Source organism: Chiloscyllium plagiosum, chromosome 38 (assembly GCF_004010195.1).
Source record: "Chiloscyllium plagiosum isolate BGI_BamShark_2017 chromosome 38, ASM401019v2, whole genome shotgun sequence".
Classification (NCBI taxonomy): Eukaryota; Metazoa; Chordata; class Chondrichthyes; order Orectolobiformes; family Hemiscylliidae; genus Chiloscyllium; species Chiloscyllium plagiosum.
In genome coordinates this window covers 12464230-12487879 of record NC_057747.1, presented here as the reverse complement: position 1 = coordinate 12487879, position 23650 = coordinate 12464230, and the positions used below count along the sequence as shown (strand labels likewise).

Below are 23650 nucleotides of genomic sequence, written 5' to 3'. Positions count from 1 at the left end.
GACCATATGAAAAGTTATTTTTATAAATTTGGCAGGATTCTGATGGATGTTAGATTGTATCTGGTAAGAAGCCAAGACTGTACATACTGACCACTTCCAGATGTACTTCGCTACAGAATTTGAATTGCTCCATTTTTAAAAAATATTGATAAAGGGAAATTGTGGTAATGTATTTCTTTCATTGGAGCAATATTAAAACTCTCCTCATGCAGAATGTGGAGTATAACTGCCTTATTGGTACTTGGAACATTTGATGCCAATTGGATCTGTCATTGTGTTAGTAGAAGCTGGAGTCCAACTAGTATTTATGAGATACAACAGAGATATTTCCATATCTGAGAGAGTCCAAAACTAAAGGCCATAAATATAAGACTTAGTATTAAGGGATTTCTGGAGAATTATTTTTTATCAAGAGTTGTGAGAATGCAGAACTCAGTACCGCATAAAGCTTGACTTGTAGTTCACAGGAAGTTAGCTAAGGACCAGAGAGAGAAAGGAATAGATGGATGTATTGGCATGTCCTGAGGTGAAGTAAATCGAACGAGTGTAGGTTTAAGTGGAGCATTGGCTACATTGCTTGGACAGAACAACCTATCTGTGTGCTGTAGTGTTCAACGTAACGAGTTGTCCAACTAAGTGATTTAATATTACACTTAGTGTTTTCAAACAGATGTTATCATAGGTGAAAATTACAAATGTTCTGACAGCTCATGACTTTAACCTGAACAGGCAACAAGAACATTCAGTCAAAGCAGTGAAATTTGTGTTTGAAGCTAATATTTCAATATATGGACTCCACAGGTGTCCCTGGGCTATGGAACAAACAAAATCAGGTTGATTCAGTGAGAAAGTGTGTGCATATGAGGAAAATCTGTTTAAGCATCAGGAGCTGAAGCAATAGTGCACTCGGATGATAGCATAGAATCCCATAACACAGGAGGCTACTTGGCCCACTGAGCTATACTGGTTCTTTGAAAGCACTACCCAATTAATACCACTCCCCTGTTCTTTTTCCAAAACACTGCAAATCTTTCTTTCCATGTCTTTATCCAGTTTCCTTTTGAAAGTTATCATTGAATCTGTTTCTATGACCCCCTCAGGAAGTGCACTGGAGATCATAACTCACTATGTTAAAACATTCCTCATAACCCCTCTGCTGTATTCGCCATCTACCTTAAATCTGGGGCTTTTTATTATTGACTATCCTGATGGTTGAAAGAATTTTTCCCCTTTTCCTCAGACTCCAGACAATTTTGAACACTTCTTCTGCTCTGTATCACAAAAGGAAAATCTACAAAATTCTTAAACATTATCTTGATTCAGTTGATAGCAACAGATTTTCATTCTTCAAAATACTACCCTTTCCCTTTATGTGTGCAGTCTTAGGGTGACCAGGGCTTTCACCCCTGACATTAACTGATTAAACATAAATGCATCCTGATCGATTTTAGAACAATATCTCACAGTATTTTTCATTTAAGAAAACCATCTAAGTCAGTGTAGCTGGTGTTGGTGAATTGAATTGAATTTATTGTCACGTGTACTGAGGCAAGTGAAAAGCTTTGTCTTGCGAGCAATACAGACAGATCACAAAGTAGCATAGATAGTAAATATATGTAACAGTGGCAAAAACAAAAACACAGGTATAGGCGAATGTTAAGAGTTTGTGAGTCCATTCAGTATTCTAACAACAGTAGGGTAAAAACTGTTACGAAACCGGCTGATGCGTGTGTTCAGGCTTCTGTACCTTCTCCCCGATGGTAGAGGTTGTAGAAAAACATTGCCAGGGTGGGATGGATCTTTGAGAATGCTGGCAGCCTTTCCTTGACAGTGGGATCACTGCATTATTGTTACTTTTAGAAAGATAGGGGCAGCAGATACAAGGGAACACCACCACCTGCAAGTTCTCCTGCAAGCCACTCACCAGCCCGACTTGAAGATATATCGCTGTTCCTTCACTGTCACTGTGAGAAAAATAACCTGGACCTCCGGCCCCAATCACACTAAAGTGATTCAAGATGGCAGCCCATAACCACCTTCTCAAGGACGATGAAAGATAGGCAATAAATGCTGGCCTGAGCAGAAATACCCAAAACCTGACAGTGTATTTTAAAAATACCCATGACAATCTATATAAAAATATAGGACATTTATTCTACAGGATGGACTAAATGTAAATTTGCTTCAACAATAAGCCCTTACCCAACAGAAATCTTTATTGCTGGAACAGCACAGCAGGTCAGGCAGCATCCAGGGAACAGGAGATTCGACGTTTCGGGCACAGGCCCTTCTTCAGGAAGGGCCTGAAGAAGGGCCTGTGCCCGAAACGTCGAATCTCCTGTTCCCTGGATGCTGCCTGACCTGCTGTGCTGTTCCAGCAATAAAGTTTCAACTTTGATCTCCAGCATCTGCAGACCTCACTTTCTCCTCCAACAGAAATCTGTCAATCAATTTTGAAAATTTTCAAATAGAATTACATAAAGTATTTTGATTGCCAAACTACTTTTTCCTTTAAATTTTAAACCTTCTTTCTCTCAATAGAAGGTGCAAGGTTTAGATATAATAAAACCCTGATGGGGAAAAGCAGTGACTTAACCTCTGCATATAATGGAGAGTTGCGGGTCTTTACTGTCAAACCAATTTGTAGATAGATATTAAAGCCGGAAAAACTCAGCAGGTCAAAGTAACTTTAAGAGACAGAGAGAGAGAGAGATTAATGTTTTAGTTTGATGCTGTTTAATCAGAACTAAGGAGAAACAGAAGCAAGGAGCACAATTTAAAAATAAAATGTATTTTATTGCTGAGTTGAAAGTTCATTGAGCAAACCTACATCCAGAATCTCAACTTGAGCTACAAATCTTCTCAAAACTCACTAATAAAATGTATGCCATTTAGGACTGAGATGAGGAGAATTTCTTTTGCACAGAGTTATGAATCTTTGGAATTCTTTACCCAAGAAGACTGGAGAAGCTCAGTCTTCCAGCATGCTTAAAGTAAGGGTCGATAAGATTTCTAATTACCAATAGCGTGGATTTTGGAGTTAGTGTGGGTAAAAGCAATGATAATTTTTAATAGTGGAACAGGTTTGATGGGCTGAATGGCCTACTATTTTTCCTAAATGTAAGTCTTTTAAGTGGTGATGGGGACGCTGGAGGGATGAAGATCATAGATCTTCCATTTCTACTTTTCTTCAGTTCTAATGAAAGGTCATTGGTCTGAAACACTACCATGGTTTCTCACCACTGATGCAGCCAGATCTGCTGAATTTTTCCAGCATTTTTATGTTACCTAAAATTTTACAACATTCAGTGTTTTGCTTTTGTGCTATGAATAGTTTTGTAGCCTATTTGAAGTTCCTTTGATATTTTAAAAGTGGAAATGATGTTTCAAACATTTTATATAGTAACAAGTAATTTAGTTACAATAATACTGCCAATAATATTTTATAAGGTAATGTTATGGGAAGAACAGGTTTCCATTTTATATGCAGTCCAAAGGAAGTGCTCAAAATGATAACTACTCTCTAAGCTGCTTTGTGGTGTACTGTTACAGAGAATGCGTTGTTTGGTGAATTTATATACTTGGTAAATTGTAATGTTACATTTTATGATGTGACAAAATATTTGAAACTTTTCTTGGATAGACTAAAACTGTGTAACTTACATCAACATTATGTGCCCCAATATTCTGTATTGTTAATAAGTTGTAATGGTTTCCGTTTGGTGATCCCTTCACTGTATGAAAAAATATTTCCTTACAATAAAAGACTTATTGCACAGTGTTTTATCATTAAAATGATCCATTTTAGTTAGAAGTGAGGAAGATTAAGTTGTTCCATTGATAAAATATATTCTTGTTTTATGTGCAAACTTCACACAGTCAGTCGTCTGAGGCGGGAATGTGAATGGGACATGTCTTATCCTCTTGCAACTATATAAGTCTGTTCCAGAAACAATTACATAAATGATTTGCACCATAAGATGATGTTAACAGTTTAGGGACACAGATCATTCAAGCAGACGATTCATCAATGTCATTCGTACAAAAATTTATTATGGATGCTGTGAGTTTTACATTTCCCCGGTCTGATCCCACTTTATTGCCTCAAACTTGCTGAAACCCTAGAGGTTGGGGCCAGCTTCAGCTACTGACCAATGGTAGAGGGCTTAGCTTTTGATTTTACCGTGGTTATAGAGAGGAGTTCATTATGATGGGAATTGTTTCAACTACAGCGTTTAAAAAACTTATTACAGGACTTGGCGTGGTGGTTAGCACTGCTGCCTCACAGTGCCAGAGACCTGGGTTCAATTCCCGCCTCAGATGACTGACTGTGTGAAGTTTGCACATTCTCCCCGTGTCTGCGTGGGTTTCCTCTGGGTGCTCCGGTTTCCTCCTACAGTTCAAAAATGTGCAGGTTAGATGAATTGGCAATGCTAAATTGCCCATAGTGTTAGGTGCAGGGGTAAAATGTAGGGGAATGGGTCTGGGTGGGTTGCGCTTCGGCGGGTCGGTGTGGACTTGTTGGGCCGAAGGGTCTGTTCCCACAATGTAAGTAATCTAATCTTTCTTTGGAATCTGAAGAAGGGTTACACCTGAAACGCTGACTTCTCCACCTCCTGATGCTGCCTGGCTTGCTGTCTTCTTCCAGCTTCCTGCTTGTCTACTTTGGATTCCAGCATCTGCAGGTTTTTTTTGTCGCGAACTTTTTTTGGTACCAGCAATCAGGCCTCAAAGTTCTGTGTTAGGCCACACCCAGTTGACTTCTCCACCTCCTGATGCTGCCTGGCTTGCTGTCTTCTTCCAGCCTCCTGCTTGTCTACTTTGGATTCCAGCATCTGCAGGTTTTTTTTGTCGCGAACTTTTTTTGGTACCAGCAATCAGGCCTCAAAGTTCTGTGTTAGGCCACACCCACCAAAAATAGGAAAAAACAAAGACTTAAAAGATTCTTAGACTGTTAGTGTTTATTTGGGGTTTCATGGCAGCCATTCCTGTTTTGAAGCTTGTGACTCCCACTCTCACAGGTTGGGTAATGTCACAGACGATTGTCTCCTCCACGCCAATATATCTGTCTACTTAGACAGTTTTTAGGAGGTGACTTTTTTTCTAAAATTTAAGCTTTTTTTGATGAAGTACAAAGGTTCCCAAAGCCCAGGACACCACCATGTCTGAGAACATGAGGAGACATGCTGAAATAAAATCAACAATTAGTGATTTGTGGATGCCGGTGATAGGGTTTTTTTTTAAAGAGAACAGGTTAAAGGAGGAAGTGAGTATTCTCTCGTCCTTTAATTAACGTCCTCCACGTTTTGAGGTGTTGAATCTGAACTGCAATAAAGGAATGGCTATGTACTGGGATCTGATAATAATGGACTGTTTGCAGAAGCTGAGATCACATTAGTACTGAAGAAAGACAATATAAACAAGGTTGTCAAATGATTCTGTTTTAGATTACTGCACTCAAGATCTGACAATGTTTGTTTTAAGTGTTTCTGATGATGGCTATACATGAAAGCAGATTCACATGGCATTCTTTAAACTATGCTGTAACAATGACCTAATATAGCACTGGTAAAGCAAGTCAGGGCATGCCTTATACACCTAAGGTAGGGTCTTGGGGAGTGTTGCTGAACAAAGAGGTGCAGGTGCATAGTTCCTTGAAAGTGGAGCCACAGGCAGTCGGGATAATGAAGATGGCCTTTGGTATGCTTGCCTTTATTGGACAGTTCATTCAGTATAGGAGTTGGGAGGTCATGTTGCGGCTCCACAGGACATTGGTTAGCCCACTTTTGGAATACTGCATTCAATTCTGATCTTCCTGCAACAGAAAAGATGTTGTGAAACCTGAAAATGTTCAGAAAAGACTTACAACAATGTTGCCAGGGTTAGAAGATTTGAGCTGGAGGGCCAGGCTGAATAGGATGGGGCTATTTTCCCTGGAATGATGAAGGCTTATAGAGGGTACCTGATAGAGGTTTATAAAATCTTGTTGGGCCGAAGGGCCTGTTTCCACACTGTAAGTAATCTAATCTAATCTAATCTAATCTAATCTATTTTCCCTGGAATGATGAAGGCTTATAGAGGGTACCTGATAGAGGTTTATAAAATCATGAGGGACATGGATAAGGTGAATAGTAAAGGTATTTTCCCCAGGGGTGGGGGAGTCCACAACTAGAAGGCACAGGTTTAAGGTGAGAGAGGAAAGATTTAGATGGGATCCAAGGGGCAATGTTTTCATGCAGAGGGTGGTGCATATATTGAATGAACTGCCTGAGAAGGTAGTGGAGGATAGTACAATTACAAAATTTAAAAGGCATCTGGATGGGTACATGAAGAAGGGTATAGAGGGGGATATGGGCCAAATGCTGGGAAATGGGACTAGATTAATTTAGAATAATTGGTTGGCATGGGTGAGTTGGACTGAAGGGTGTGTTGCCACGCTGTGCATCTCTATGACATGTTAAAGTACAAAATGGAAGCAGCAATGATAGATCAGGGGAAAGGAACTATTTTTGCCAAATGATGTGATGGATTCAAAATTGCTTGAATTAATTTTTATTTTACTCTTTTCCATAATTTATATTTTATACACAGCATCAAATGCAGCAGAAATACACAAATAGTGATCGAGTTAAGATGCCGCATGCTTCATGATAAAGCACATCATTACCTACTGTAAATTTGTTTGATGTTTGAGCTGAATGTATATAAAAAAAACTCCACAGTATTCACAACCTGGAACGTGAGGGGACATGAGCATACCTTTCACGATCCCTTTAGTAAATGGACTATACCCACTTGTTATTTTCACAAAGGTAACTGGGTGTCTTCTAGCTGCCACAGGGGAATTAAAGGTCATTTGGACTTGCACTAAAACTAAAGTGAATTCGGAAATTCAATGCATTAAACTTCGTAATGGTGATTTTAGTGCTGTCTCATATTGATTTAAATAATGGCTGCTGCACCCAGAATAGATAAAAGAATCTAAATGCATTGTGATACATTCCATATTCAACAGTACAATGTGATCTTTAAAGAATGGATTGGACACAAGAGTGAACCCCAAGAGTCTAATGCCACTGAAGGGACCGAAATGGAACAATTTCCAGTGGACACAGAACAAATCTAATGAATCTAGGACAATGCAGAGCAAATTTAGGTTTGTCACATAGAGGACATACCAAAATAACCGACCACGTTTTATGCAAACGCAAACCTTTAATCATTTCAAAAATCACTTCTGACACAGCAGACCACAATTCATCTTGGAGAATAAAGATAATTAACTAAAAGTTTGGGGTGGTGACGGGGCACATATGCTCCTGAGGAGCTATTCAATAAGAAAATATTACAAAAGATGGAATTAAATAACTTTTAACAATATATATACTTGCTTAAAAATGATAAATACTAAAGACAAGATGACAATGAAATGGAAAGGAGTTACTGAATCTAAAGTTTTGAATGAATATTGATAATGTAAACACAACCAGTATAATGAACCTGGGCATACAACTGAAGTTCATTAATTTATTCAAATCAAATCTTCTTGTGACACTGTCAGCACTTGCTATGTTAACTAATATTCAAAAAAACAATTGAAGTTAGTCATTTCTTAATTTTGACTAAAAATGGGGCAATTGTGAAACTTCTTTATGTAACCTAGTTTTATTGAAGACTGCGTCGATATCTTGACCGACTTGCAGAAAACTACACTGCATATTTTTAACCAAAACTACTCAGTTTTTATCTGATCTGAAAAGGCAGTAGTGATGGATTTATTGTTCAGTTCTTTATTTTTGTCATGAGTATTATATTCAGGCTGTTTCCAAACATTTGGCATTTGTACAAGAGTCCCCGGCTTTATTTGGTTGTCATTCCCAAAACTCACTGAGAATGAAACCCTTGAACTTTGAATATAAAGCAGCCATGCTCCACATGTTCATCAGTCAGGTAACTTTCATTTTTGTATTAGTATTTCACATGACGTGAAAGGTGTTTTAAGAAGTGCTCCAATACACTGTGATGCAGATATTTCCCACAATGGAACACTGGCCATGTCAAATCTTTGGTAAGATGTTCTGTTCTTCATTGTTTCAAGCTAGATGCGTTAACGTCAGTCCAGCATGACCTTTCCCAGTTCACCTTTCCGAAATGCCCTGATGAAGTCATATGCAGCTGCACTGTAGTTTGGCATGAGAATGTTAATGTCACCTAGAAATTGCAGCACAGACAGTAATTTCGATTCAGCCATGTACAACTTCAATTAAATGCCATCAGACGCTAATCACATCAAACATTAATAAGGAGGCACCAACACATTTGGGTCTTTCATTCTAAAGTGTGAATTATTACTCAACTTGAAAAAATATTCATGCTTTTAATTATCTGATCTAAATATGCAATGCTATCGCAATAGGTAAGTATCACTCTAACATAGGAAATGATTTAATGATTTGATATTGTGTACTTTATCAGCACGAATCTCTTACTTTTCGAAGGAAGTTGGATTTAATTTCAGTTAGGAATAAAAGTTTGATAATGTACTACCTACCAACACCAGTGATGGCTTTTACTTTCTGTGTCTTGCCGAGTTTGACGGCTATTTTTTTGAGCACAGTCTGCAGATCATCACAAGGCTCTCCCAGCTGATATCGCTCAACGTAACTGGAAGACAGGCACAGCAGCCTCTTGAATAATCTGAACCCAAATCTAATTCAATTATTTCACAAACAGCTAATGAATGTGTTCCTTTTAGTGCCAGGCTTGGCTCAGTACTGCACTCTGAAACAGTAGGGTATTTGTGCACACAATCTAGGCTGTGGAGGGGGAGGTGGTTTCTGGGTGCGGTGGTGGTAATAAACTGAGCAACCCACCAGTCATTCCAGCCTCAGGGAACTGTCTATGAGGAGTTTGCACTTTGGCCCTGTGTCTGTGCGGATTTCCTCCGGTTTCCTCCCACAGTCCAAAGATGCGCAGGCTTGAACTGGGATGTGGAACTGCCTGATCTCATCTTTACTAAATGTTACCATACTCCCAAGCAGCACGCATGTAAACAGTAGTTAGAAACAGGAACCAGCGTGATTTTCTTCCACTGGGTAAATGATTACTCCCCTCCTGCCACTCAGTTTCTCCACACAAACAAACATTCAATGAAAATCAATTCAATGAAAACCAGCAAAAGTGGATCTCAGGTATGATGGTCTGGAGGATGATAGGCAGAATCAGGAAAATGGATATTACGTTTGCATTTCCCCACACCCGAGCTCTGTTGTTGCTGAGCCACCTGATTATCTACTAAGAAGCAGCATTTTACAGCGGAGTGAATCAGATCTGGGGTTCTTGTACACATTTGTACATCCAAATGATGTAAATGTGAATGCAACAATGAACCGAGGTTTGCATCCCCTTCGTACATGCCCATCGCCAACTTTAAGGGCATTTAAATGGTTATTGGATAAACATATGGATGAAAATGGAATAGTGTAGGATAGACGGGCTTCAGATTGGTTCCACAGGTCTGCACAACATTGAGGGCCGAAGGGCCTGTACTGTGCTGTAATGTTCAATGTCCTATCCATCAAGAAGCATATACATATTAGAGCCAGAGGGACATACAGACTTACAATTAAAGAATCTGAATATTTAGCAGTTGAGTGATTAATGAAACAGGAAGTATTTAGATGATGTGTTCGCCCCAATTTAGACATAACTATCTAAACAATTCCAAGATCATTATTGTCCAGAGTATGCAGCATAAAAAACACCCTTCCATTCAGATTACAGCATGTGGAAATGCAACATTCAGTCCAGTGAATGAACCGTTAGGAATTAATCCACTTCAAAAAGTGGTTGTAAAATAACTCTTACTCAAACTTCTGTTGTTTATTCAGCGTGAAAAGTAGATAATCTGCAATTATTTCTTCTCCTACCAAGTGGTCCAATATAGTTCCTGTGGGAAATGCAAATGACAAAGTTACTAAATAAGAAGGAAAGAAAGAAAAATCTTGCATTGAGGGAACACTTTTTAGATGCTCATGACCCAAAGTAGTTCATTGCCAATTGAGTACTAATAAAGTGTAGTCACTCTGCTCAACAGCTAGTTAACAGGCAGCAGGATTCCACAAATATCAAGGAGATGAACAGCCAGATATTTTTTTCTTCAGTATTGGTTGAGTGTTATTGGTGACCCACTTGAAGAACTCCCATATTTCTATGGGACCTTTTACATCTACAGACAGGATCTTAGGTTTAACAGCTCACCCGAAGATAGGTGCTGAGCTGCCTTGAACTGTTGCTGGTCGTTTGGCGTTGTTACATCCACAATGTCACAAGGGAGGGCATTCCATAGGATTTTGACCCAGTAATACCAAGAAACAGCAATAGATTATCCCAGTCAGGATGGTCAGTGGTTTGAAGGGGAACTTTCAGAGGGTGGTGTTCCAATGTATCTGCTGGGCCTGTCCTTCTAGATGGCATTGGTCATGGGTTTGAAAGGTATATACTGAGCCTTGGTGAGTTACTGCAGTGCCTGTTGTAGTTGGTACACACTGCTGCTACTGTGCTTCAGTGATGGAGGGAGTGAATATCTGTAGTTGCCACTGGTGATGCCAGTATATGTCAAGGGAATATTGTTAGATTTTCATAAAAGCAAACGGCTATAGATGCTTGAAATAAAACCAGAATGCTGGAGAAACACAGCAAGTCTGGCAGCATTTGTGAAGAGAAAAATAAGGTTAATATTTCAAGTCCAAAGACTCTTCCTTGGAAGAGTCCAAAGTTTCGACGAAGGGTCACTGGATGGAAATGTTAACTCTGTTTCTCCCTCCTCAGATGCTGCCAGACCTGCTGAGTTTCTCCAGCATTCTCTGTTTTATCACAGGTTACATTTCTATTGTTCGAGATGGCCTTTGCATGCTACCTGGACTGCTTCAGTACCTGAGGAGTCGTGCTGACCATTGTGTAATCATCAGTGAACATCCCCACTTCTGATCTTACGATGGGGGGAAGTTAATTAATGAAGTCAGCAAGCTTAGATCTCATGGAATACAGGGAGAACTCACCATTTGGATACAGAACAGGCTCAAAGGTAGAAGACAGAGGGTGGTGGTGGAGGGTTGTTTTTCAGACTGGAGGCCTGTGACCAGTGGAGTGCCACAAGGATCGGTGCTGGGTCCTATACGTTTTGTCATTTACATAAATGATTTGGATGCAAGCATAAGAGGTACAGTTAGTAAGTTTGCAGAGGACACCAAAATTGGAGGTGTAGTGGACAGCGAAGAAGGTTACCTCAGATTACAATGGGATCTTGATCAGATGGGCCAATGGGCTAAGAAGTGGCAGATGGAGTTTAATTCAGATAAATGTGAGGTGCTGCATTTTGGGAAAGCAAATCTTAGCGGGACTTACACACTTAATGGTAAGGTCCTAGAGGGTGTTGCTGAACAAAGAGACCTTGGAGTACAGGTTCATAGCTCCTTGAAAGTGGAGTCGCAGGTAGATAGGATAGTGAAGAAGATGTTTGGTATGCTTTCCTTTATTGGTCAAAGTATTGAGTACAGGAGTTGGGAGGTCATGTTGCAGCTGTTGAGTACAGGACATTGGTTAAGCCACTGTTGGAATATTGCATGCAGTTCTGGTCTCCTTCCTATCGGAAAGATGTTGTGAAACGTAAAAGGGTTCAGAAAAGATTTACAAGGATGTTGCCAGGGTTTGAGGATTTGAGCTATAGGAGAGGTTGAGTAGGCTAGGGCTGTTTTCCCTGGAGGCTGAGGGGTGACCTTATAAAGATTTCTAAAACCATGAGGGGCATGGATAGGATAAATAGACAAAGACTTTTCCCTGGGGGTGGGGGAGTCCAGAACTAGAGGGCATAGGTTTAGGGTGAGAGAGGAAAGACATAAAACAGACCTAAGGGGCAAGTTTTTCACTCACAGGGTGGTGCGTGTATGGAATGAGCTACCAGAGGAAGCGGTGGAGGCTGGTACAATTGCAACATTTAAAAGGCATTTGGAGGGGTATATGAATAGGAAGGGTTTGGAGGAATATGGGCCGGGTGCTGACAGGTAGGACTAGATTGGGTTGGGATATCTGGTCGGCATGGACAGGTTGGACCGAAGGGTCTGTTTCCGTGCTGTATATCTCTATGACTCTATAAGTGTTGAGGATGACGGGGCCTTAGACATTAGTTAGGGAAACCAAGGGGTGTTGTGGTGAAGTGGTAGTCTCCCTCTCTCTGATCCAGGATACCCAGGATCAAGTCCCAGCTGCTCCAGAGCTGTGTAATAACATCTCCGAACACAGGTTTGAAAATACCTAGCTTGAGAAAGTTGCAGTGATGTCCTGGAGCCGAAATGATTGACCTCCAACAACCTCAACCACATTCCTTTCTGCCAGATATGACTCCAACAGAAAATGCACGGAGAATCTAATAAAAGTTATCTTTTAAAGACAGAATAACAGGTTTTAGTTCTTTGACTGCTGAAAGAATCTCACTCAGCTCAATATAAGCCCAATGCTGATTGGAAATTTTGCCCTGCATGCACTTTTAAAAGGTTAACATCATATTAGTTCACAGTTCTCAGTGTTTACCTCCATAATAACATGTTAGCTGCACACAGGTTTCTGTTAATAAACACAGAAGATCAAAGCATACCACAGAGTGCCAGTTTCATTCCAACTTCCAAACTTTCTATACGTGGAGAAAAGACGCCGGGAGTATCTAATAGATACATGAGGGGCCTTTCACAAACCTGTGGAACACACAACATGAATAAAAAAACCATTCTCCTCCATTCTGAAGGACAAGGAAAGGTGACAAGAAAAATATACGCTATCCAGTCAAATGTACAGCTGGGTGACAAACCACACATCACTTCTGGGTTGAAAAGGTGGGAAAGCAGGGTTTATCGTCTTAATTGGCTTTTCCCTGAAGTGAAACTGATCTGAGATGAACTTTGCTTTAATTTTTACTTGTTCTTATCTGCCTTAGGTCATTAACACAGGTGCCATGGGATGGCGGCTTATCAAGCTTTTCAGTATTTTTTTTGTAAAAATACATGTGACAAGAAATTGCTGCTCTGTTCTCACTATCCAGTCTAAATGTGAAGTAAATATTTGAGCTGGTTGAGAGTTTCCACTGGCTCTTATCAAATAATAAAGGTTACAAACACTGCATTCCTTTACCAGTTTCTATATCACACTCCAAATATTGCTTCAACAGCTAAAGGTGTACACAGTGAGGTATTTCAAGAATGAGTTTATTTCGTGACCAGAAATTTCATTTTATTTTAAAAAAATACCAAGTGTTACCATCAGATACTTAACAGAATCTCAGAAGGCCATTCAGCCCCATTGTCTCTGCGTTGGCTCTCTGAACAATGCCTTCTCATGGAAGCCCTGCACATTGTTCTTATTCAGATAACAACTCAATTCTTTCCTGAATGCCTCGATTAAATCTGGCTCCACCACAAAATCTCAGGTATTACAGTGCAGATCCTAAACACACACTGTGTGATAAACCTTTCCCTCTTACCACTGTTGCTTCGTTTGCCAATTAACTTATACCTGTGCCCACTTGATCTGGGTTTTCCACAACTGGGAACAGTGATTCCCCTGACCCCTCGTGATTTTGAATAACTCTACATGGTGACAGACAGTATACCAGCATACAAATGAGGCAGGTTGGACAGTCAAAAGAGGAGGTGTTCGTCTCAGTTAGGATCCCTTTGTGAAAGAAGTTTCCAAGGGCTCAAGATGCATCAATTGCAGAGTTTTCACTTAAGCAATGCCTTGATCTCTTGTTCATGTTAAGGGAGCCAGATGGCTAAAGGGAACCAGCTTGAGATACAAGCATCAACTCAACTTAAACTGAGAATGATAGCTTCCTTCCTCAGCAGCGGGACCAGTGAGAGCGAGGACCAGGAATGTAAGCTTTCCTCTTAAAGACTTACCTCGCGAAAGCTCAACAGGAGTGGACGCGGACACGGGGATGGGGATTACTGGGCACATGAACTGATATATTTGGGCTGTGGCTAAACCCAGGACACTACAAGTGTAGTGTCTCCCACCCATCCTCCTCCTCTAACCAAATAAAAACACCGTGTGTGGAGGATTGGTAAGGTAAGGCTTTTTGTTGTTTTTTTTTTCATTTATTCAATCTCTCTTGGCATTTTAGAACAGAGGGGGATGGAGGCGAGGGCAGTTGCATGTTCCTCCTTCAGGATATGGGAGATAAGGATCACTAGTGTCTGTGTTGACTCCGCCTGTGAGAAACGCACTCGACCCCAGCTCCTCATAGACCGCGTTAAGGAACTGGTGCTGGACAAACTTCGGATCATTCGGGAGGCTGAGGGGCTGATAGAGAGGAGTTATAGGGAGGTAATCACACCTAAGTTAGCGGATAAAGGTAGCTGGGTGACTTTCAGGAGAGGGAAAGGAAATAGGCAGTCAATGCAGAGACACCAATGGCTATTCCCCTCAATAATAAGTATACTGCTTTGGATACTGTTGGGGGACGGCCTACTGGGGAAAGCCACAGTGGCCAGGTCTCTGGCACTGAGCCTGACTACGTGGCTCGGAACGGAAGAGGGGAGAATAGGAGATTCAATGGTGAGAGGGACAGACAAGAGATTCTGTGGTCACGAGCGAGACTCCTGGATGGTATGTTGTCTCCTGGGTGCCAGGGTCAGGGATGTCTCAGATCGAGTCTACAGGATTTATAAGGGGGTGGGAGAGCAGCCAGAAGTCGTGGTATACATCGGTACCAATAACATAGGTAGGGAAAGGGAGGAGGACCTGAAGAGAGAATATAGGGAGTTAGGTTGGAAGCTAGAAGGCAGAACAAGCAAAGGAGTAATCTCAGGATTGGTACCAGTGCCACAGGCTAGTGAGGCTAGGAACACAGAGTGAGTGCAGATGAACACGTGGCTGCAGATCTGGTGGAGGAGGGAGGGCTTCAGGTATATGGATAATTGAGATAACTTCTGGGGAAGGTGGGACCTGTACAAGAAGGACAGGTTGCACCTGATCTGGAGGGGCACCGATACCCTGGGCAGGAAGGTTTGCTAGGGCTCTTCGGGAGGGTTTAAACTAGATTGGCAGTGGGGTGGGAACTGGAGCTACAGATCAGATGATAGAGTAGATAGTGAACAGACAGATGCAGCATGCAGTGAGTCTGTGAGGAGGGATAGACAGCTGATAGGGCAAAGGTGCAGTCAGTGTGATGGGCTTAAGTGCGTCTATTTTAATGCAAGAAGTATCAGGAATGAGGGTAAGAACTCAGAGCATGGATCAGTACTTGGAACTATGGTGTTGTTATCACAGTGGTGGGAATGGTCTTTGGATGTTCCATGGTTCAGATGTTTCAAAAGGAAGGGGTTGGGGGAGGTAAAAAGAGGTGGGGGAGTGGCATTGCTAATCAGGGATAGTATAACACCTGCAGAAAGGGAAGTTGGCAAGGAGAGTTTGTCTGCAGAGTCAGTATGGGTGGAAGGCAGAAACAGGAAAGGAGCAGTCACTTTATTGATAGTTTTCTACAGACTCGACCCCCCCACCCTCCCCCACCCCACAGCAACAGAAACATGGAGGAGCAGATTGGGAGGCAGAGTTTGGAAAAGGGCAGAAGTAACAGGGTTGTTGTCATGGGTGGCTTTAACTTCCCTAATATTGATTGGAACCTCCTTAGTTAAAATAGTTTGAATGGAGCAGTTTTTGTCAAGTGTGTCCAGGAAGGGTTCCTGAAGCCATATATAGATAGGCGACTAGAGGGGAGGCCATATTGGATTTTGTGCTGGGCAATAAACTATGCCAGGTGTTCGATCTCTCAGTGGGAAAGCATTTCAGTGACAGTGATCACAACTCCCTGACATTTGCTTTGTCATGGAAAGGAATAGGAGCAGATGGTATGGGAAAGTATTTAACTGGGGGAGGGGGAATTACAATGCTATTAGGGAGGAACTGGGATGCCTACATTGAGAACAGATGTTCTCAGGGAAATGCACGGCAGAAATGTGGAGGTTATTCAGGGAGCACTTGCTGATAGTGCTGAATAGGTTTGTCCCACTGAGGCAAGGACAGGATGGTAGGGTGAAGGAACCTTGGGTGACAAGGGATGTGAAACTTCTAGTCAAGAGGAAGAAGGAAGTTTACTTAAGGTTGAGGAAGCAAGGTGCAGACAGGGCCCTAGAGGGTTACAAGGTAGCCAGGAAGGAAATGAGAATGGACTTAGAAGAGCTAGAAGGGGGCATGAGAAAGCTTTAGCAGATAGGATTAAGGAAAACCCTAAGGCTTATGTGAGGAACAACAGGATGGCCAGAGTGAGGGTAGGGCCAATCAGGGATAATAGAGGGAACTTGCACCTGAAGTCAGAGGAAGTAGAGGAGGTCCTTAATGAGTACTCTGCTTCAGTATTCACTACTGAGAGGGACCTTGACATTTCTGAGGACAGTGTGAAACAGACTGATATGCTTGAACAGGTTAACATTAAGACGGAGGAAGTGCTGAAAAATTTGAAAAACATAAAAGATAGATAAATCCCCTGAGCCAGATGGGATATACCCAAGGTCACTACAGGAAGTGAGGGAAGAGATTGCTGCACCTTTGATGATGATCTTTGTATTCTCACTGTCCACTGGAGTAGTACCAGATGATTGGAGGGTGGCAAATGTTATTCCCTTGTTCAAGAAAGGGAATAGGGATAACCCTGGGAATTACAGGCTAGTCAGTCTGACGTCTGTGGTGGGCAAATTATTGGAGAGGATTCTGGAAGACAGGATTTATGACTGTTTGGAAAACCATAATTTGATTAGAGATAGTCAGCATGGCTTTGCAAGGGGCAGGTCATGCCTCACAAGCCTTACTGAATTCTTTGAGGATATGACAAAACACATTGATGAAGGTAGAGCAGTGGATGTGGTGTATATGAATTTTAGCAAGGTGCTTGATAAGGTTCCCCATGGTAGGCTCATGCAGAAAGTAAGGAGGTATGGGATACAGGGAAATTTGGCTGTTTGGATACAGAATTGTCTGGCTCATAGAAGACAGAGGGTGGTAGTAGGAAAGTATTCAGCCTGGAGCTCAGTGACTAATGGTGTTCCACAGGGATCGGTTCTGGGATCTCTGCTCTTTGTGATTGTTACAAATGACTTGTTTGAGGAATTGGAAGGGTGGGTTAGTAAATTTGCCGATGACGCAAAGGTTGGTGGAGTTGTGGATAGTGTGGAGGGCTGTTGTAGGTTGCAATGGGACATTGACAGGATGCAGAGCTGGGCTAATAAGTGACAGATGGGGTTCAACCTGGAAAAGTGTGAAGTGACTAATTTTGGAAGTTCAAATTTGTATACGAAATACACGGTTAAAGGCAGGATTCTTGGCAGTGTGGAGGAACAGAGGGATCTTGCGGTCCATGTCCATAGATCCCTCAAAGTTGCCACCCAAGTTGATAGGATTGTTCAGAAGGTATATGGCGTGTTGGTTTTCATGAGCAGGGGGATTGAGTTTAAGAGCCGTGAGGTTATACTGCAGCTCCACAGAGCCCTGGTTAGACTACACTTGGAATTTTGTGTTCAGTTCTGGTCACCTCATTATCAGAAAGATGTGGAAGCTTTACAGAGGGTGCAGAGAGGTTTACCAGGCTGCTGCCTGGACTGAAGGGCATGTCTTATGAAGAAAGGTTGAGGGAGCCAGGGCTTTTTTCATTAGGGCGAAGAAGGATGAGAGGTGATTCGATAGAGGTGTACAAGATGATGCGAGGCATAGATAGAGTGGATAATTAGAGACGTTTACCCATGGCGGAAACGTCTATCATGAGGGGTCATAACTCTAAGGTAATTGGAGGACGGTTTAGGGGAGAAGTCTGAGGTGGGTTCTTTACACAGAGAGTGGTGGGTGCGTGGAATGCACTGCCAGCAGTGGTAACAGAGTCAGATACATACGGGACATTTAAGCAATTCTTGAATAGGCAAATGGAGGATAGTACAATGAAGGGTATGTAGGTTAGTCTGATCTTAGAATAGGATAAGAGGCCAGCATAACATCAAGGGCCGAAGGACTGTACCATGCTGTACTATTCTATGTTCTAAGGGTCATTGAACCCGAAACATTAACTCTGATTTCTCTCCACAGTTGCTGTTAGATCTGTTGAGCTTTTCCAGTAAGTTCTGCTTTTTGTTTCTGATTTGCAGCATCCCCAGTTCTTGTGTTTTAATGATAGCTTCTCTCCCCTGCCAGACTCTGTCACCTCCACATAATTCACTCCTCTTTGCTGCATCAGAATTCACTTTCCTGCATCACCGAGGCTGATAATCCTGTTCTACACCTTTTAAAACAGAATTGTAAAGCTGGTAGTTGTTTCCTGTTTGACGGCGATCCTCTACAGCTATGGGAGCTCTGTTCATTCAACCTTGTTAGATGAGAAGAAGAATTTCTAGTGGGTACTGGAGGGACGGGGAAGATATAAAGCTTTAAAGCTGTCACATTTTGTGGGTGAACGAATCTTTGCAGATATTGCAAAGCTTTTTACAGCCACTAGAGGTCACAAATTTTAAACCAATGTAAAAAGGTGCACATTTATAAACAGACTCAACATATGCATTACACAATCCAACTCATTCTCCAAAAAAAATGATGGAATTTCAATTCTTCCAAGACAATTTGATAACAAGGGAAGGAAACAGTTTTCTCATTTGTAAATTTGTGGTGGCCTATTCTATACTAAGACAGTGATAGGATGCATTTAATCACAAATGAAAATATCATAGCCCATGCGACACATTTTGTAGTTCAGGAAGATGGCATTGTTGAAAATTACATACAATGTCCTACAGATAGTAATAATCTGTAATAATTAACCTGTAACATAGATGGATAGACAGAGCAGGCCCATCACAACCAAAGACACCTACCGCTCCATTCCCTGTCTGTATTTTGGTAAATCAGACCATAAGGTTGTACTCCATCTCTTGGTTTATAAGCAGTAACTGAAGCATGAGGATCTGGTACAGAAAGGTGCACCGTGCTGATCTGAGGTAATGGATGAACTCCTACGTGACTGCTTGGAGTCAGTGAACTGGTTCATATTCAAGAACCCAGCGGCCAACCTAAATGAGTGTGCCACTACCATCACATCACCAGTGAGCACGCAGAGGACTGCATGCCAAAGAAGTCAATCCAAGTGTTTCCCAACCGGAAACCATGGATGAACCCGGTGATCTACTCCCTACTGAAGTCTAGGTCTGTGGTTTTCAATATGTGTGACCCTGACTTACACAGGAAATCCAGGTACAATCTTCACAAAGCCATCAGAGATGCCAAGTGACAATATCAGACTAGAGTCCCAGATTAACCACTGTTGGGGTTAGAAGAAAATCCTGCGGTGGGTGGCTTGCTACAATTTAGAAGTGACGAATCACACACTGGTTTATTTGTCAGCTCATGGGGAGAGACAAGTCGACCGAATGGTCACAAGTCACTCTGACGAGGTACAGAGAGTAGCGTGATTATATAGGTTACAATTGTTTAACAATTAGCAAACCCTTTATTGCAGGATAATGAGCAAGCTAGGCACCTTGCCCAGTCATTAGCTTCAATCACGTAATGTCTCGACAGCGTCAGTTAGTAGCTGATAAGCAGGTGTTAGTATACAATAGGTCCTTGCAAAGAGAAGAATAATCCCATGCAAGGAAATAATTTGTTTATCAGGTATCAGTACAACTGCAAGGCCAACTATCTTAGCTGGGCATGGGAAACATAGGCCTTTAGTAAGCAGGCACCAAGATGAGATTCAAAATGGCTTCCGGGCTTTTAATATGTGACAATGGCTGCCACGAATCTAACAATTCTCCCACAACCACATACAAACACACTGACTGTGGCAAGGCTTACATTATAAAAGGAACTACAAAGCAGAGTAGAATTGTGGATAACAATACATCCCTCCCTGATGATCTTGATGCATTCTATACTTACTTTGAACAGGTCAGTGAAATGATGTCACGTGCCCTGACAGCCTGGGGTGTACCTGTACCCACAGGTTTGGCCTTCTCCAGGGTGAACCCACAGAAAGCGACTGGCCCGGATGGAGTCCCTGGCTGTGCACTCAGATCCTGCCAGACCAGCTGGCGGGAGTATTTACAGACATCTTTAGCCTGTTCTTACTACGCTGTGAGGTTCCCACCTTCTTCAAGAAGACTGCTATCATCCTGGTGCCAAAGAAAAATCAGGCAACGCGCCATAATGACTACCGTCCAGTGGCTCTGTCATCCATCATTATAAAGTGCTTAAGAGGTTAATGGCACACATCAACTCCTGCCTCCCAGATTGCCCTGATCCATAATAACTCACCTATAATTGCAATAGGTCCACTCCATCTACCTGGCCCCACACTCATCCTGGAACATCTGGATAACAAGGACACCTATGTCAGACTCCTATTTACTGACTTTAGCTCAGCCTTCAAAACCATAGTTCCAATCAAACTCATCTTCAAGCTCCGAGACCTAGGACTCTGCTCCCCTCTCTGCAACTGGATCCTCAACTTCCTGACCCACAGACTGCAATCAGCTAGGATCGGCAGCAACACCTCCTCCCCGATAATCCTCAACACCAGTGCCCTGTAAGGCTGCATTCTCAGCCCCTTACACACTCACTAATGTGTGGCCAAATTCAGCTCGAACTCTATTTACAAATTTGCTGATGACACCAGTGTAGAGGGCTGGATCTCAAACAATGATGAAACAGACTACAGAAAGGAGATAGACAGATCTATCCCTCAATGTCAGCAAAATTAAGGACCTGTTCATTGACTTCAGGAAGCGAAGTGGAAGACGTGCCCCTGTCTGTATCAATGGTTCTGATGTGAAATTGGTCAAGAGCTTCAAGCTCCTTGGAGTAAATATCACCAATGATCTATCCTGGTCCATCCACACCAGAAAGTACACCAATGCCTCTACTTCCTCAGAAGGCTAAAGAAATTTGGCATGTCCGGAATGACTCTTACCAATTTTTATAGAAATACCATAGGAAGCACCCTATCCAGATGCATCACAGCTTGGTACAGCAACTGCTCGGCCCAAGACTGCAAGAAATTACAGATTTGTGAACACAGTCCAGTCCATCACGAAAGCCTGCCCAGTCCATTATGAAAACCAATCTCACTGTCCATCCACTGACTCCATCTATACTTCTAATTGCCTCGGGCAAGCAGCCAACATAATCAAAGCCTTCTCCGAACCCAGTTACACCCTTTTCCACCCTCTTCCACTGGGCAGAAAATATAAGAGTTAGAAAACATGTACCAAAAGATTTAAGAACAGCTCCTTCCTACTGTTATCAGACTTCTGAATGGACCTCTCTCATATTAGAGTTGATCTTTCTCTGCCATTTTTCTGCAGTTGCAACATGATATTCTGCATTCTGCTTCCTGAAGCCAATGAACAGTTCCTTCATTTTGCTGACATTGAGGGAGAGATCTGTCTATCTCTTTTCTGTACTTACGTAAGGTATGATTTGTCTGGATACCATGCAAAACAATACTTTTCACTGTATCATGGTACATGCGAAAATAATAAAAGGTGCAGGTAAGCTGTTTCCCCTGGCTGGGGAGGCTAGAACTAGGGGGCAGAATTTAAAAATCAGGGAGATGCCACTTAAGTCTGAGATGAGGAAAGTCTTTTTACTCAGAAGGTTGTGAACGTTTGGAATCCTAGGCCATAGAGGACTGTGGAGGTTCAGTCTTTCAGTATGATTAAGGTAGAGATTGATAGATTTCTCATTACCAATGGTGTAGAGAGTAAAAGGCATTGAAGTATTTGTGCAGCCCTCATTGTGTTGAATGGTGGGACAAGTTTAATGGGCTGAATGGCCTACTCCTATGTTAACTACAACAAAAATTTTACTAATGGGCAACTACGGGACCAGGAGTATGCCGCTGATCAAGAGCTCCACATAATCAATGTAAAAACACAGAGTAATAGAAACGTAATGCAGGGAGTACACACATCACTGTTATACTTTATTTCCAGGCTAAATCCCTTACATAGTAATGCAACCTTGCCCTAAATAAAACTTAGCAGCAGAGGGCCTTCTCACTTGGACGCTCAACTGATTACTCGGAGATCATGATAGTACAATAAACTTCCGCCATTTCAGGTGTATAAAAGTTTTCCCAGTTTATCAAGAATGCCAGTTCATTAGGCGTCAGTTAAAACAAACTTTGCTGTATTTAGTTTTAATTATCTACTTATTATATTGCATAAACATGTGAACTAATGGGTGTTGCACAATATGTTTATATCTTAATTTGAGGCACTGACTATTTTGCACTCTCGACTTTGCTTTATCAGCCAGGGTATTGTGCAACTGCAAAATACACCGACAACGTCTTACCAAGGTTCCTGTTCATTCACGGGAAGGTGGCCGCAACAAGTGAACTCTCCAAAGCGCCATCTGCAAGCGGAAAGATTGCCAACATTGCAATGACATTTACCTGTATCTTTGTGAGCACGGCTCTGGTAATCCCTGGCTCTCCACCAACTCTGGAGGCTTTGCCTTATAAAAAGACATGATAAATAGTTAGCCACTGATGAGTGACTGCTGCCTGTGCCAGGAGATGCAGTGTTTTCATTCATTAAAATATTATTCATGACAGCTACAAAGAGCATTGAAGCTTCAGCCATCTCTTCACAATAAATCATATTTATATGATATCTTTCATATACAAAGGTGTCTTTAAGGTGCTTCACAAGGCATGGACACCAAGGACTTCAATAATAAAAAGGACAATTTAAGGAGTACAGGTTATTCTGCCATAATGCGCATTTTGTTAACACGATTGACAAATTGGGGACACTGTTTCTAAAGTGCAAACTTTTAAACATGTGTTAGCTGTAATGTAATGATATCGCCAACACTTAAAGCGCTGTTTCTAAAATGTGACTTGTCTGTAACACAGGGTTGCATGTTGCAGAAGAACTATCGGATTTATGACCATCTGGAAGATCATGGCTTGATTAAATGCAGGTCACCCCTCACAAATCTTATTGAGTTCTTCGAGAATGTTACTAGACAAGTTGAAGAGGGTCGAGCTGTGGATGTGGCGTATATGGACTTCAGCAAGGCATTTGATAAGGTTCCCCATGGGTAGGCTCGTTCAGAAGGTCAGGAGGAATTGGATACAGGGAAATTTAGCTGTCTGGATACAGAATTGGCTGGTCGACAGAAGACAGCGAGTGGTAGTGGAAGGAAAGTATTCTGCCTGGAATTCAGTGGTGAGTGGTGGTCCACAGGGCTCTGTTCTTGGGCTCTTTGTAATTTTTATTTATGACTTGAACGAGGAGATTGAAGGATGGGTTAGCAAGTTTGCAGACGACACAAAGGTTGGAAGTGTCATTGACAGTATAGAGGGCTGTTTTAGGCTGCAGCGTGATATTGACAGGATGCAGAGATGGGCTGAGAGGTGGCAGATGGAGTTCAACCTGGATAAATGCGAAGTGATGCATCTTGGAAGGTCGAACTTGAAAGTTGAGTACACGATTAAAGACAGGATTCTTGGCAGTGTGGAGGAACAGCGGGATCTCGGTATGCAGGTATATAGATCCCTTAAAATTGCCACCCAAGTGGACAGGGTTGTTAAGAAAGCATATGGTGTTTTGGCTTT

At 41.9% G+C, this 23650-nt stretch overlaps 1 protein-coding gene across 3 annotated transcripts in view; it reads right to left on the bottom strand.

Moving 5' to 3' along the window:
• Positions 1 to 7195: 7195 nt before the first annotated feature.
• Positions 7196 to 23650, bottom strand: part of mtg1 (mitochondrial ribosome-associated GTPase 1) — a 30482-nt gene continuing 14027 nt past the window's right edge. For 2 of the 3 annotated variants that reach the window (XM_043678860.1, XM_043678863.1), the window contains 5 exons: positions 22481 to 22542; positions 12653 to 12749; positions 9868 to 9949; positions 8552 to 8664; positions 7196 to 8211 (listed from right to left, as the gene is read on the bottom strand). In XM_043678860.1, coding sequence (XP_043534795.1) covers positions 8114 to 8211; positions 8552 to 8664; positions 9868 to 9949; positions 12653 to 12749; positions 22481 to 22542 — 452 coding nt within the window. In that variant the 3' untranslated portion in view covers positions 7196 to 8113. The remainder of the gene's footprint in view (positions 8212 to 8551; positions 8665 to 9867; positions 9950 to 12652; positions 12750 to 22480; positions 22543 to 23650) is intronic. The other variant, XM_043678861.1, reaches the window with a different exon arrangement.